Raw genomic sequence first — 16,654 nt, 5'->3', positions numbered from 1 at the left:
ACATCGGCACGCGCGCAAAGCCTCACGGGATTATGAGTTCAGTTTGTGGCAGCCTCCTGTGCCTTTCCACCTGACCGCGTGCAAGAAACAACTACATTTCCCGGTCAGCACCGCGGTTACATTTGTACCCCTGTCGTCCCAGCTGGGTGATGTGACAGCGAACTGCCTCCCTAGAAGCTCCAATAAGCATTCAGCCGGCGAGAAGCGAAGAGGGACTAGGGGAGCACGTCACCTCGGTCATGGAGCAATTGTAACAGACGCCAGAAGCCGTTTCCCTTTCGGATAAAGGGACAAAAATTAAGAAGACCGAAAAGACAGCGTCGTCGGCAAACACAAAAACAACAACCATGCTGTTCAAACACAGGAGAATCTAAAGAGAAGCATCTGACGTCTTCAAGGTTAGAGCGCCTGAAGTCATCATCCTTCATTCCATCCCCCCGCTGTCTGTCGTTGAGACCACCAGCTGGTACCCCAACACTGACCACCATGTCTGTGTTGCTGATGGAGGCCGGGCCCGAGGGGCTGAGATCCGAGGTAGAGCGCCTATCCCGGGAGCTGAGCGAGACGACGAAAGAGAAGATCCAGGCGGCGGAGTACGGTCTGGCGGTGCTGGACGAGAAGCAGCAGCTCAAGCAGCAGTATGACGAACTGGAGATTGAATACGAGACCGTGCGCCAGGAGCTGGACCAGCTGAAAGAGGTACAGTTACATGAATTATTGTCACTATTCACGCATCATCACCGGTGTTCAAATGGAAAAGCAATTGATTTCTCTCGGGCCATTTACCAAACCAGTGATTCATTCAACGACCCCCTTTTTGATAGGAATAATGCATTATTAGGCCACATTTATGATGCAACATTGCAACATAAATCATAATCTGGGACCCATCATTCATCTATACCCTGTAAAAATCCGCTGTGTTAATGTGTAGGCTATACTCAGAGATACTCAGAGTTACAGACCGGTACATAATCTATTACCCTGGTGGTGGTCCCCGTTGAGAACCAGTGTAATAGACAATTAATAACAGCCCCCCCCCCCCCCCCCCCCCCCCCCCCCAAGGTCAAAATTAAGGGTTGAGACAACATGATGTTGGCATTGCAAGATGCTAGATGGACCCCCGCCCCCCGCCAGTCACGTAGGCTGGGATTCCCCAAGCTATACCCCTTTTATTTATTTATGACAGTGGTATACAGCTCTGCCAACCTTGCTTGTCTAGCACGAATCCATCCCCCAACAAACCCATAGCATTACTTGACATGGAATAGGGTCTTTACATTTTTATTTGGGAAAATGTCAGGCAAATACCTTTCATCTGCAATGTTGTGTTGTGTAGCCTATATATAATGTCTGTTTTGAAATGAAAATTATGATCTGTAGACTGTTTTCCCCACTTGATTGTTTATTATTATTATTATTTTTATGATGGGATATTATTTCCAAGTCTGCCATCCCTTCTTGTTTATTTAGCAATATAGTTGCTAAATCAAATGGAAATGGATTTTTTTAAATGTTAGAAATCATTAAAGATTTAAGTCAGTTTGATTATTTGAGCAGATACCGGTAAACCAAAACCAATACTATAAGATATTGTCTTGTCTTGCTTTACATTCATGACACACCCGACCCAGCTCAGAGATTCTACAGTGTAAGAACAAGAACTGCCTGAGTGCAAAGTGCTGGTGCGGATAATAAAAGGGGCGGGCAGATGGTTTGAATTTCAAAACCTCCCGCTCAAACGAGGGATGAGCAACGCAGAGGAAACTATAAGATAGTGTTGTAACCATTTCGGAATGGGAGGAATGCTCAGGGTGAATGATGTGTCTGTTACTGTGAACAGTGTCCTGACTCATTCGCTGCTGCTCTCTCTGTCCAACTCTGGTCAGAGTTTTCCACCTCTCAGCATTTTGATCAACATCTTACATGTTTTACATAAAGTCAAATGAACGTGGGAGTTGGTTGAGGAGGAGTCAGGCTGAACCACTCACTCTGTGTTAGCTAGCCTTAGGAAAAGAAAAGACAGATCTAAGTCCACTTCAGCACAGAAGTACATGCCCTCCTATGGGCAGTACATCTCTGAGATTCTGGGTACTTCCCTGTTCCTCCCACAGAGACGGACAACCAATTGCTGTGAGAACTGATGCCACAGCAAATCCCTCCTCGCTATAGTCAGAATTTGTTCATCGCTCCCCTGGGATTATGTGTTGTTCTGTGGGAAAAGAGGGACAGAGTGGCTATGAAGAAAGGAGAGAGAGAGAGAGAGAGATTTCAGCTCAATGTGTGATTGGCGTGTCAGTCTTTTTTATTTCTCTGGCTGTTTCTGTGCTGCCCTCTCTCTAATAGTTGTTATTGTGGAGAGGGGGAGGTTTCTGGGCTTTCTCAACAGCTCCTGTTCTGTTTCCCCATGTACTGCTCCTTTGTCCTGGGAGTCCTAACTGTCTAGCAGAAGAAACATGTTGAATAGACTGGCAACAAATCTAGGAAAAGTAACCGTGACAGGCAGCAAAGCAGAAGAGAATGTAGGAAAGTGTGGCTTATGATGTATTCACACTTTCACATCACCCTTTTAAGATCTATTGTAAGACGTGGATTTTTTTTTAATCCTAGCTGTATGATTCAGTGGGTGATTTGTCTCAGATAGGTGACAATGCAATGCATGCATTTGTATAATATACAACAGATTCAATTATCCTCCAAGACATTGACACACTTTCATTATATTAGTGCTTGTGGAGAGTTAATTGGGAGAACAGCCCATGCTGGCTGCAGTGCAATGGTCAATAGCTCTGATCCTGAACAAAAGAATTACGGCCAGACCCCCCCACCCTCCTTCCTCTTCTTGATTGTTTGTTGGAGAGCGTTAGGAAGGACGGGTTCAGTCTCAGCCATTAGGAAGGAAAGGGTCAGTCTTAAGCCCTAGGAAGGATGGGGTCGGTCTCAATCATTAGGAAGATGGATCAGTCTGTGTAGACAGGCTACTGCCGAACTAGTAGCTAAAAATAAACGTTATCATCTGAGGTCACCTTCCGCTGGAAGTATCAAGTCCTCACCAATTACTGTACATGGATGTCACATTAAAATTAATAAACCCTATATGCTTCATTGAATGGGGTCCCCCAGGGATCCGTACTTCGGACCCTACTTATCCTCTACCTCTACACCAAATGTCTTCGACTCACACCTTGTAAGCTTGTAGTGTAGATCTGCTATTTTTGCTGAATGTTATGTTAGCCAATATTTTGGTGAATATTCGCCTTCTATTTATGACATGCCTAGATCAGGACGCTATGGTCAAAGTGGTTATTCAAACATGCCCCACAGCTTGTTTAATCTCTCTAAGGAAACAGAAGAGTCAAACTGTAACTTTTGCCTGTAATCATCTGTCATCGACATCTGTCTGGTCAGAGCTAAATGTCACGGAGCCGTTGGTACCTGGTGCTTATTTGTCCTTGGGTCTACACAATATTTGGACGACCCCTCTCTCTTATACTAGTCTCTCAGACAACAGAGACAGTTGGAACTACATTGTCTGGGAGATTTATTTTACAGAGACTTTCCCTTTTCAGACATAGACATTCAACGGTTTCTCTCATGATGTCTTTCTAACCTTCTCTCTCACGCTGTCATATGCAGCTATCCCATCATCATGTTCAGGCCATTCTTGTAAAATGGATGTTTAGAGTATATTAATTGAATTGTTCTATTATATGTAATTGTTCTATTATATTGTTTGCCAAAATTAACTTAAGCTATTGCTTGTTTTGTGAACACAAACCAAGTAATAGCCTTAGTGTAAAGTGTAAACATTCAATAAATAATCACATACAGTAGCTATTGATCTGTTGACATCAAACAGAGGATGTTTGTGCGGAATGGCTTCTACTGTAGATGTATGCACACATGCATGTAGGCGCAGACACACACACACACACACACACACACACACACACACACACACACACACACACACACACACACACACACACAAACCTCACCACCACCACAGTGCACGTGCATGGAGGATTTCAATTTCTTCATGAAACCTGGAAAGAAATTACTGTATTAGAATTATTATTAGAAATCGCCGTAAAACTACTTTTTAGTCCCACTTAACCTTGGGTCAGGACAGGACACTAGTGTGCACGCACGCACGCACGCACGCACGCAGGCACGCACGCACGCACGCACGCACGCACGCACGCACGCACGCACGCACGCACGCACGCACGCACGCACGCACGCACGCACGCACGCACGCACGCACGCACGCACGCACGCACGCACGCACGCACGCACGCACGCACGCACGCACGCACGCACGCACGCACGCACGCACGCACGCACGCACGCACGCACGCACGCACGCACACACACACACACACACACACACACACACACACACACACACACACACACACACACACACACACACACACACACACACACACACACACACACACACACACACACACACACACACACACACACACACACACACACACACACACACACACACACACACACACACACACACACACACACACACTCACATACACACACACACATAAACACGCACGTCGCACACACAGTAAAACAGAGAGATGGAGGAATTCTGCACTGTTGCTTAGTAACGGCACAGCTCTCTGTTCATTCAAGCAGCCAGGAGCCGGGTCGGTGCTGCTTCATCGTGTGCGTGCGTGTGAGAGACCGCGTGACTACCAGTGCATATTGTAGCTTCGCAGAGTATGCTGGTAAATAGGATACTAGTGCTGCTAGATAATGGCTAATCACTTTCAAGCTGGTGTCCATATTTTGGGCATGTCCTCATAGGAAGTGTTCAGTGGTTTAAAAAAAAACATTCAAAAGTAGCAGATCTAAAAGCTCACAACATGTGGCATCACGATACATTGTGAGCTTGTAGATCTACTATTTCTGTTAGCCATCAAAATAAGAATATACGTAGGGCTTAATGATTGGAAATAACTAAACAAGACTTCTTTCTCAAGACATTATCTCGTGTACTACATTTTGTTTATTTTTGATAGGAAAGTGTAGAGACTCAATAACCTAGAGATGGAGTAGAGGACACACACCACAGGCCTCTAGAACAGAGACACCAGACATTGCAATTATCTCATTATCTGTGTATGCTCGATACGCTGTCCGGTTATCCTCTGGAGCGCTCAAAGGAAATATCTAAACATACAGTAGGTTAATGGTATTCATAGCATGCTGCCATGCTGCCATGCTCTCCAAACACGCAAACAGTGATCTGTCATGTTGTCAGGTGATGTTGTGAATGTTATCTTTATGGTCATGTTGACCTAGCTCTCTATTACACTACTAGACTTTGATTCATGCTATCTCTGTTTGTGGAGATTAATTATTTAATCATTGGTCTTTCCTCCTAACTGCCTGTCAACCATAAGCCCCTCCCCTCTTGTTGCTCTGCCACTCTCACTTAAACCATATGGAGTCCCCCAGGGGTCGATACTAGGCCCCCCCCCCTACACTCAATATCTTTGAAAATAGCCGATCTACAAGCTCACAATGTGTCGCAAGGCGTTGTGTGAGTGTGTAGATCCTCTATTTTGGCCAAATGTTCAGGCCAGAATAGGAACGCTGGGGTTCATGTGTTTAAACTTTAAGACTTTTTCCTTGTTCCTCCACTGCTCTCACCTAGACAGGTCACAAGCCCTCTTCTGGTGAGCCCCTCTTCAGTAAAAGAGGGAAAGGTAATGTACAGTACATCATCTTTCTTATCCAATCTGTGTGGCACACTGGCCTGACAGCTACACTGTCAAGTGTCTATTGTCACATTATGCAATGAGTGTGTGAGCCAGTTAGCTCCTTTGCTACACCTGCAGAATACCACTAATGGCCTTCCATGAATTGGTAATCTGATTTTCCAGAATTTCTGCCGGCTCTTGTATGCATGGTCGAGCAAGCATTAATCGAACCTCAATACAAGATAGTTATTTGTTACCTTATATAACAGATCACATCCAAAAAGGTGTTATGACTAATATGATAAGCATTTAGGTGCAGTGCTGCCAGGCAGAATAAAGTTCTGGACAATGGCCAATGGTCAATGGCCGACCAGCCACTGCACACAATTTATTCATATCTAGAAAGTTACGTATTTCAAAACTGGGTGACGGGGTGGTCATGGCCATAAAGACATCATCTTATCCCTGATGACCGATTCCTTGCAGATCCCAAATCCCATGCTTTGTTTTGACCTAATATGCTCTTTCTCTGCATGTGTAATACGGGACCTGTGTGTTTTAGGCTTCTGTGCATGGGCACACACACACACACACACACGCACACGCACACACAGACCATGACAATGCTACTGTGACAAAGAGCAGTGTTTTGGGGTCCTTGTTGCATTGTAGCGTCAGTGGACACAGTAAAGCCATTCAGTCATAACCCACCTCTCTCTACCTCTCACCCGTGTCTCTCTCTCTCTCTCTCTCTCCTATGGCTGCAGCAGCAGCTGTGTAGTGCGTTGTGGAATTCTCGTGGACAATCGGGAACGTAAACGGTTAAGCTCGGTAAAAACGGGGTTCTCTGTCCTCGGTTCGCTGGCCTTTGTGTGTCTGAACCCGATGGGGTTAACAGGTCTTGGGTGTTGCACACTAAACGGGGAGGGGGTTAAACGCTCACAGAACACAGAGTTCGACAAAGCAGAGATTGAGAGAGCCGTCCCATTGTGACAACATGAAAAAGATCGCTCCCTTTTGTCCCTTTAGAAATGGCAGATCACTAAAGGACGGATCGCAGTGTCCTCAAACAAAGGTATTTGGTGTGATTTTAAAAAGTGTGATGTTTAAATGCCGTGGATGCCAGCTGAACCGCAGCAGAGAGCAGGAGGAGGACACCCTCCCATCTGGACTCTTGGAAGGCGAAGTCGTAAAGTGTCGTCATAAACAACGTCACTCTCATAATTGTTGCATTTCTTTTCTGTGATAGTGAAGCCCCTTTTCTCTGTTACCAGATCACGTTTCATGATTCATCAGCAGCTGTTCCTCTCAGAACCACTTGCTCTGTTTCTTTTTGCTTATAATCTTACCAATACCAATCATTCCCATTGAATTAATATCGAAGTGATACTGTAGAAGTGGTCTGTACTACTGATGACTGTTATGCCGCAGAGCATTTCCTGATGATGTGTTGAAAGGTAACACAGCATTGCTTTTACAAACCATTCAAAACTTCAGACCTGCCAAAACCCATGGTCATTGCTTTGGGGGTATTTCGGCCAAACCTTTCATCTGTCTGCATGGGTGTCCGCTCTGCAATTAAGGGGTAATCTTTTCTAAATGGCACTAAATAAAGTCTCAAATCCCATCCCTAAGAGGATGAATCCCTGCCACTATGCACTAGGCTTACGGAGGTCTGGGAGCTCGGCCAGGTCCAGCCACACTTGGTGGCATTCACAGCCAGGGACACGCAGGTCCATCTGCTGGGAATGCTGGCCTGACCTTGTCTAGCACCCCGGAGAGTCTGTTAGGGGTGCAACAGTTCATCGAACTAATCGATTTAATCAAATATTTCCCTGATAATCGATAAAATAATAGATTTCCAAAAATGACTAAAAGCTCACAAAGCGTTACGATGTGACACGTTTTATTTTCACGCAACACTATAGTTTGTTGTATCGATTCGTTGATAATGAATAGAAGTCTCAATTATTCAATTAATCGAAAAACGAACTAATATATTGCTAAGAATTGCTGCCCTAGACGTATAATACTGTCCTGCTTAGTTACCTTGTATGACTCCCAAATGCAATTACAGTTACGCACAGACCATTATTAAGACCATTCGCAGTATTAATTTACAGTAAGTCTAGAGGAAAATCTCACTGAGCCTCAGTCTGACTGGCCAACTATTTTCTTTTTTTTAAAGATTTATTTTTGTTTGTAGCTTTCGCCTTTATTCTATATTTTCTTAAGGAGGGACAGACAGTAGCCTGACAGGAAATGGGGAGAGAGATGGGGGGGTGACATACAGTAAAGGCCATCGGGAGTCGAACCCGCGGCACACTGCCAGACTGGATTGCCAGCCACGGCCCAGGCCCTGGCCAACTATTTTAAATGCAAAGTAACAAAACATTCACCTTGCACAGTTTTAGGCAAAACTGTCCACTGCTAATCCCCAATGATTTTAAAGGTCTTTTGTGTGGAACTCTGGTAAACAGCGTACCACCAGAGACTGTCTCAGTTCAAGCACAGGCCATATTTGGCTGTGAGTGTTAGTAGATTGCTGTATTTAATCAGTGTTTGCAGGCAGGTGGACTGAATGGCAAGGCTTGTTTTGAGTGGTGTTTTTGGTCTGCTGTGTTACAGTGGAGTGTTGGTAAGATGTGTTCAGATGAAAAGGATCACGTGCTTGTGAAGTACCCTACTTGCATTAGGCTTGGCTGGTGTTGAAGTGACTTCAGCAGCTGTGTTTAGTTCTCTGACTTCAGCTATGATGTTTGCTGTGTGGTGGTCTCTGCGTTTTACAGAGCAGGGGTCCTCAACATAGGGTCTGCAGAGTGGTAAAAATAAAAGTATGGGGGGGCTTTCAGGTAGGATGGGCCAAACAGCCAAAGGGCACTTTCTTCTAGTCATGAGAATAGAGAAGAAACAATGTAAAGAGTCAGATTACAGGAAAGCCATATATAATTTCCCCATTGTGCAAGTATAAAAACTAAAGAGTACAATTATACACATTGTGGGTTAGCGGCCTACATATTTATTCATCTGTTTCAATCGGTGATCCTCCATGGATTTAAACCACATCATGGGACATGTGGGCAGGGACCTGAATGATATTGTGAGAAGCGCCTGCTGACTGACAAATATATTATTATACCTGCTCATACTGTACTAGTGATGTTGTCTAATCCCGTTATGTTTCCACCAGCACAGACATTATAGCGGTTCATAATCATGTCTTGTAATCCTGTTGTGTTTCCATCCTCAAACCATGTTTGAAGATGGAAACACAGATGTTATTATACCTGCTCATAGTGATGTTGTCTAATCCCGTTATGTTTCCACCAGGACAGACATTTTAGCGGTTCATAATCATGTCTTGTAATCCTGTTGTGTTTCCATCCTCAAACCATGTTTGAAGATGGAAACACAGATATTATTATACCTGCTCATAGTGATATTGTCTAATCCCGTTATGTTTCCACCAGGACAGACATTTTAGCGATTCATAATCATGTCTTGTAATCCTGTTGTGTTTCCATCCTCAAACCATGTTTGAGGATGGAAACACAACATGGAAACAGCTACTGCCTCCTCCTGGCTAAGTCTCATCTCGTGCTCAACAGAGATTATGCAGCCACCCTGAGGCTAACGCTACCTGTAACATGCCATGCCACGCTAAGTGCTGCATGCTGCCCAGAGCCTAGCAGCCCTTAAGGTTACCACGCCTAACGTTACCAGCATGCCACACTGCCCCCCAGTCTAACATTACCAGTAGCGTGCTCATGCCCGCTACATTACCTAAACCATTCACAACTTTCCGTTCCCTCCGGGCCTACGGAACTGTGTGTGGGGCCTACTGACTATGATGATGGTCAAATTCAGTCTCATGGGGATTGGGGAATTTGTCTCTTTATATACAGTATATATAGCTCCTAAACTGCCTAGCCTGTTGCAGCCTGTTGAAGATATCATTCCAAGTCAAATTATGAATCATAAAGTTAACTTAGTAAATGTATAGTTACATACCACCCAGCCTAGCATTTAGGCCACGTAGCCTAATTCAAACATTTCAAATCTCTTGTGTTATTAATTACAAACATTGGATGTAAAGAACAAGCGCTCTAACTGATTCAAGTGAAAGGTTCATGGAGTATTTGCTGTAGCTCCGCAGGGTCATGATTCTAGCTGTGTAATCCTGTTAGTGGCCGGTATGGCCATCAGGCTAAAAGTAGAACGTGATGTCATAGAGGAAGACGTACGGCTGTCATTCTTCACCATTACAGCCAATCAGCCTGATGGAACTTTCTTTGTGCTCCTACATTTTGTCAACGCCTACTGTAAATCTCCCAACAAATAAACTGTGTGTGTGTGTGTGTGTGTGTGTGTGTGTGTGTGTGTGTGTGTGTGTGTGTGTGTGTGTGTGTGTGTGTGTGTGTGTGTGTGTGTGTGTGTGTGTGTGTGTGTGTGTGTGTGTGTGTGTGTGTCTCGTGCCCACACACACTCCCACGTGCAGTCAGCCACGTGTCTGCATCGTCTGTATTGTAGAACAGATGGATGGAAACTCAACTGTCTCCTTCACCTTCTGTTAATATTCAGCTGACTCCATTTTGTCTTAATCACACCCAGCACCTCTATTCACCACATTTTCTAAATATTTCCCCCCCATTCATTATTATATATTTTTTAACTTTTTACAGCCATTGTTTCAGTCATTATGATGGCTGGATACATACTATAATCAGAATCAGATTCATGGTCACATCACAGTTTCGTTTTTTTCATACAAGCTCCATCATTTGCAGTTTTCAGGAAAGGGAAGAAGAATTGAGATTCGTAGAGACTTCAAGTTGGTTGAGAAAATTATATTCAAAATCCATTATACATACAGTATAGTGTAACAGGTATGTACTGTACATCAGAATACTACTAATAGCACCATGTCAAATAAAACAAACAGCAGTAGTAAATAAACAGCAAGGGTGCATATGTGTACATAAGGTGTCGTAATAGAAGAACAGCATGTGGGGGTCTCATATGCAGGGGAGACAAGGAAAGTAGTCTCTCTGCATAATGTACATATTGTATTCAGTATGAAAGTAGTCCACAACATAGGTACATAAGGTAGTTTGCGGAAAGGAACATGAAGGAAGCACTTAAAAGCCTTGTGTCTTAGTTGTGACCATGCTTTGGGGAGAGAAAAAAAGATAACCATGGTACTGTATTGGGTTAGACTACCTACTGTAACTGGAGGCACTGTAGCTTAAGTAACATATGTTTATATTGATAGGAAATGTTTGCCTTGTTGCTCTTGAGTCTTAACTGCCTTTAATCAGTGGGCGATGTGATCAAACTATTAGGTTACATGAACTTTGTATAAATCAAAGTGTGCGTGTGCGAGAGAGAAAGAGAGACACACACACACACACACACAGAGGGGGGGGGGAGAGAGAGAGTTTGTGGAAGTACTTGTTTTAAGGCCCACCTCCTCCTGACTGCATTGTTCTTTTGATGGAGGATGTGGGTGAACTTTGTGTGTTGTATCAGATTTCCTTCCAAAACCACATTATAGTCTGCAGCGCCATATGGTCTGACTAACACAGGCTGCATCACTGCATCCATGGGTGACCACTTCACCACTCATCTCTCTCTATTGTCAGTACTCTGCACTTATTATCCTGTTTTTGTGATTGCGAATTTTGCCCTTGAACGTTTCAAGGCATAAATTACACTGGTGAATTCCATAGGTTGGACTGTACTGGACGACCTCTCTGCTCCCTCAACACTGCACCTCTTCCCTCGATTGAATTTAGAATCAGAAGCCACCGGGCCTGTATCCTGTTTACGTCTGTGGAGCTGGGGGTATTTAAAGGAGCCAGGAAGCAGCTGAAATATGACTCTGGATCTGACCGGATGTCTTTGAGGGGATCAGAGGGGAAGTTAACCCCATGGGATACATGAGGGGATCAGAGGGGGAATATAACCCCATGGGATACATGAGGGGATCAGAGGGGAAATATAACCCCATGGGACACATCAGTAAAGTCACCGTCAGTGGTAGAAACTAGAAAATAAGTACATACTGTTGTAATATACAACATGCTGTGCGTACAACTACATTGTACAAGTACACAGCATGTTGTATATTACAACACATACAGTACATACTCAAGTACTGTAACATTTTGAGGTTAATTTGCTTGACTTGAGTTTTTCCATGATTTGATAGCCTACATCTACTCCATTACATCTCAGAGGCAAATATTGTGCTTTTTACTCCACTAAAATTATTTGACAACTTGATTTACAACTAAGTGACTTTGCAGATTTAGATTATAATAAATTATAATTATAATTTGCTTTGCTAGTTTTATTTAAATAGCCTGGGTTACGTTCGTAACCACCAGTTACCCACTTCAGCCCTATTTTATACTTTGGCTATTCAAAACTATGTCACTTCACTTGTTTGATTGGCTTGCTACCTTTACTTAAGAAATCTGGGTAGTGTGTACTTGTTCCACCACTGGTCACCGTTGACCCTTGTTTGTGTTTGTGGACATTGAAAAAGGCTGGATCAACCTTGTGAGAGGAATGTGAGTGGTTGTCTTCCCACTGTGTGCCATTCAATTCCTCGCTCAGCGTGTTGCTTTTCCTGTTGTTGGCTGTTGTCATGGTATCAGAGACAGGAAGTGTCAGTCAATAAACGCCACTGGGAGTCGTTTAGGTATTGATCAGAACTGTTCACTCTGATAGTCAGATAGTGATTCCCGTTCAGAACTGAGGTCACTGCTTCTCTGCTCTTGCTGTAAGGGAGAGCAAATATGCAAATTATGATAATAGTTACAGACACTTTAGGACAGTGTCCGGGTTTCTCAGTCGAGCACTCTCCTTTGGACCACAAGGTTCTGAATTGTGGGAGCTGATTGTATGTGTTGTGCTCCACTTCAGTAATCCATCTCTCACTGATCTTGGTCATCGAAAAGGAAAATGGAATATTGCTCTTGGCCTACAATAAGCCACTCCAACCTACTACTACTTAGGACAGCAGCATATAGTAAAACGAATCCGTCCGCTGTAACCGCTAACCGCTTAAGCCCAAGCTCCAAGAGCGGCTAGCCAACGTTCAAGCCCTACTGGTCAAAGCTGGAACTGCAGGCAGGCGAAATACATGCACGAGCAAGAGAGCGTGCCGCTGGGTCGTAGAGGTACGTGACGTAGAGGTACCACAAGAGCAGCGCGAGAGGTACTCTCATAGGAGCCAACCAATTATATCCAGCCAACAGAGGTACTCTCATAGGAGCCAACCAATTATATCCAGCCAACAGAGGTACTTCCGGCAGACTTCCGGGTGCTTCAAAACGCCACTGAGCTACTTCCATTGAAATGAATAGCTGGGGGTGGGGCTGTCCGTTCTGTAGTTTATATACGCCTACAGTAAGCCTTTATGACATAAAAGCATGACAACGCCGCTCTAGGATGTATAACATAAAGTTTATGTTATACATCCTAGAGCGGCGGTGTATTTGACAATGTTTGAAAACTTTAGCATGTATGGACAATATAAGGACGGAAAGCCCTAAGTGGATAAACTGGACAGATGTGGTTTGGCTAACATCCTATAATCTCACCTAATCTCAGTATATGTAGGCTACTATAGGCTAGGATGCAATTATATGCAATTACAGTTTCTCAAGTGTTGGTGTGTTGTGTTTGAATGACTGAAACGTTTAAATACAGTAAATAAATGTGCACACGTGTTGTTTTTTTTTTTTACTGAGCTCCTCCTGCCATGCCTAGAGGGCATATTGAAGAGCTCCTGGCTTAGGGTATTTGAACCCCCAGGATCACCCCACGTTCAATAGCATATACGGAGGGCGGGAATAAATATGTTTAGAGTCACTATACGAGGACAGATGGTGGGTGCCCCCCCCTGACCCCACTCTTCTCTCTCTCACTCACTCACACACACACACGCACACACACACACACACACACACACACACACACACACACACACACACACACACACACACACACACACACACACACACACACACACACACACACACACACACACAGGGTGTGTGAGGTGTCGTACCCATATCCACTGCTGAACGGCTCAGACAGTGGAAGAGGAGCTTATCTATATCGCGGCAATTATGCAGCCGATGTGTCCCAATTTTGAATTACTAACAACCTGGCATCTCTATTTTGGGCATGTCATTATAATGTGGAAGAAGGGACATCCGCACACTGCCACTTGCTAGTTCAGAGCAATTTTATTAATTGAGCAACGTTTCGGTCTTGCGACCTTCCTCAGGCTTAATTTAAGAATGGGCTGACATTGTCACTAAATACATTTCAGGAAGTGTAAACAACCAATCAAAATGCATGTAATTTATCCAAACAGATAACAGCTGTGAAGAACCTTGTCACGTGACTTGAAGGTGCAGTGTTTCTGTGAACATTCCTCATATATATCATTGAAAATAACAGTTTACAATAATACAGGGGAAAATAATTATACATAAATGTCATGCCATACAACATACAAGGAAGACATACAGTAAAATAAGCAAATAAATGTCAAATGTAAGATCCTACTCTGTCCGAAAGAGTGGAAAAGAATAAGAAAAAAATAATAAAAATTGCACCTAAAGTGCCTATAGTACCGGCTGGACAAGAAGTTCAGATCAACATTTTCTATAGCATAACATTCAATAGTAGTTCATCATTAAGCCCTTTGGGGTGTATGGTTTGTAGAGTGTGGATCCAGTAGGCCTCACGTTGTTTTAAAAGGGCATCGTGGTTACCACCTCTTCTTGGAATGGGCATGTCATTATAGCCACACACTTTGAGCCGTTTTCAAAAATAGCAGATATACATGCTCACAAATCAGAACGCTACATGTTGTGAGCTTGTCGATCTGCTCATTTTAAGTTTGTGAAGAACTTCAATTGATTAGAATTTTGAATTAATGTTGTGCTTTTTGACAAAATATAGGTCAGTTAACCCCAAAATCTGACATCAATTTGGATCTACTGTTAAATGATTAGTGATTGCCTTCTCGCCTTCCTTGTTTAAATCTGTCTGAAATATACACACACACACACACACACACACACACACACACACACACACACACACACACACACACACACACACACACACACACACACACACACACACACACACACACACACACACACACACACACACACACATATATATAAACTGATATCAGTTCACTGAGGAAGGTCAGATGGAGGTGGGAGAACATGGCATCCATCTTCAAAACCCTCCAGGAACTTATTTGAAGTTTCAAGTTTGTGGTATATTTAGTTTGCGCCATTGTCGTGTGTGCTTGCTTGTGTTGTCTGGTTCTGAAAATGAGACACCAGAGGATGAGAGATCCAGACAGATGGATATCAGTCATCCCCCCCCTGTGTTTACTGGATATTTTGGCACACGCCTCTCAGGTCCATCTGTAATTTCACCAGCTCCACTCATCCCCATTATCTCCTTAATGACAGGGTGACGCCTCTCACCTCATTTCATCTCACTTGAATTAATTTGACCAGAGGACCGATTCCAGACAGTGAGACCGACCCATTTCACTAGTCAGTGGTTCTCAAATTGTGGGGACTGTGGACCCCCGAGGTTGCTTGAGGTGGTTCCAGGGGTCCCCAGCTAAATTATTTTGTTGCTGTCGTCCAGAAAGTAACATGTGAGGTTTCCAACTGACGGAGACGATTTATAGTTGAGAACCAACTGGACCCTTATGGCTCTGTAACTGGGAGTGTACAAAGGGACCCTTACGGGTCCAGTTGATTATATTTTGTACACTCTCTGAGCTAAATGAACACCCAGGATCTTACGGTATAGATTATTGGCCCAGAGATGAAACCTGGGTCTCTGTGGCCCTAAATGCATAATCACACTGGGGGTCCTAGAAAAAGGTTGAGAATCACTGCATCTCGCCTTTGGATGTTAGCTGCATTTAATGGGTCTAGCTAAGCTAATGGAACATTAGCAGGTTACTAGGTCCCTTCACCACGGGGCTCCATTAACACTGTCGCCACAATCAGCGAACAGGGACACATTTATAGACCCACAGTTCTCCATACCCCCACCCCCCCAGGCTCCTAGTGAAAGTGGGCTAGTGGGTCTGGTCCCCCCCCCCCCCGCCCCTCTCTCTATCAGGGTGTATTGTGTGGTGGCGTGGATGGTAGACTGACGGAGGAGACTGGGGGAAGGAGAGGAAGGAGAATGGAACGAGGAGGGACTGGGGTGGGATGTCTTTATGGAGATAACAGCATGGGAGTTTGTGATGGAGAGCGGGGAGGGGTTGGTTGGTTTGCGGTTTGGATGTGTGCCCGTCTCTCAGGGGTCCTTGAGAATTAGGGGGTGGAGATGGGAGGGGTGTTGGGCAATGCCAGGGTTCCCTGTGGGAAACCGCTTCGCTCTCTTTTTTTATAACCTAGAAGAATAGGGCTTCCTCCTCCCATCTGCCTTAATGAGACTAAAGTGCTGAGGGATTTAAATGGAGAATAGTCTCAACTTGATTTCCTTTATGTACGCTTGTGTACTTTGTAGCTCTCTCATATAAGAATTGTTTTGTATTTGGACGCATGTCATTAGAGAGCCTGACTCATTGTTTACCTGGATGCATTTTTTTAATTTGAATGCTGATTGAAAAGGGCTGTTTGATTTCAAATGTAGACGTGTCACGTTCTGTACACGGATATATGAAGTAGAATAAAGTCTCACGCACACTCAAGGCTATAATTATGTATCTCCCCCCCCCCCACACAAATTAACTGAAATGATTGTTCGTGGCATGCAGTCTCATATACACAGAGTGTAATTATTCTGTGTCTGGGTGTGAGCAATGGGCCACTCTCCCGTTTTTGGAAACGAGCGAGTAGGAAAGGGTAGAT

At 44.1% G+C, this 16,654-nt stretch overlaps 1 protein-coding gene across 3 annotated transcripts in view; it reads left to right on the top strand.

Moving 5' to 3' along the window:
- Positions 1 to 16,654, top strand: part of LOC310861663 (protein bicaudal D homolog 2-like) — a 73,299-nt gene continuing 56,645 nt past the window's right edge. For all 3 annotated transcript variants that reach the window (XM_083769214.1, XM_083769213.1, XM_083769212.1), the window contains exon 1: positions 1 to 699. In XM_083769214.1, the coding sequence (XP_083625340.1) occupies positions 487 to 699 (213 nt within the window). In that variant the 5' untranslated portion in view covers positions 1 to 486. The remainder of the gene's footprint in view (positions 700 to 16,654) is intronic.

Source organism: Protomyctophum parallelum, assembly GCF_964188405.1.
Source record: "Protomyctophum parallelum genome assembly, chromosome: 7".
NCBI classification, from domain to species: Eukaryota; Metazoa; Chordata; class Actinopteri; order Myctophiformes; family Myctophidae; genus Protomyctophum; species Protomyctophum parallelum.
The sequence above is the reverse complement of the archived record's forward strand: the minus strand, read 5'-3'. Positions and strand labels throughout refer to the sequence as shown.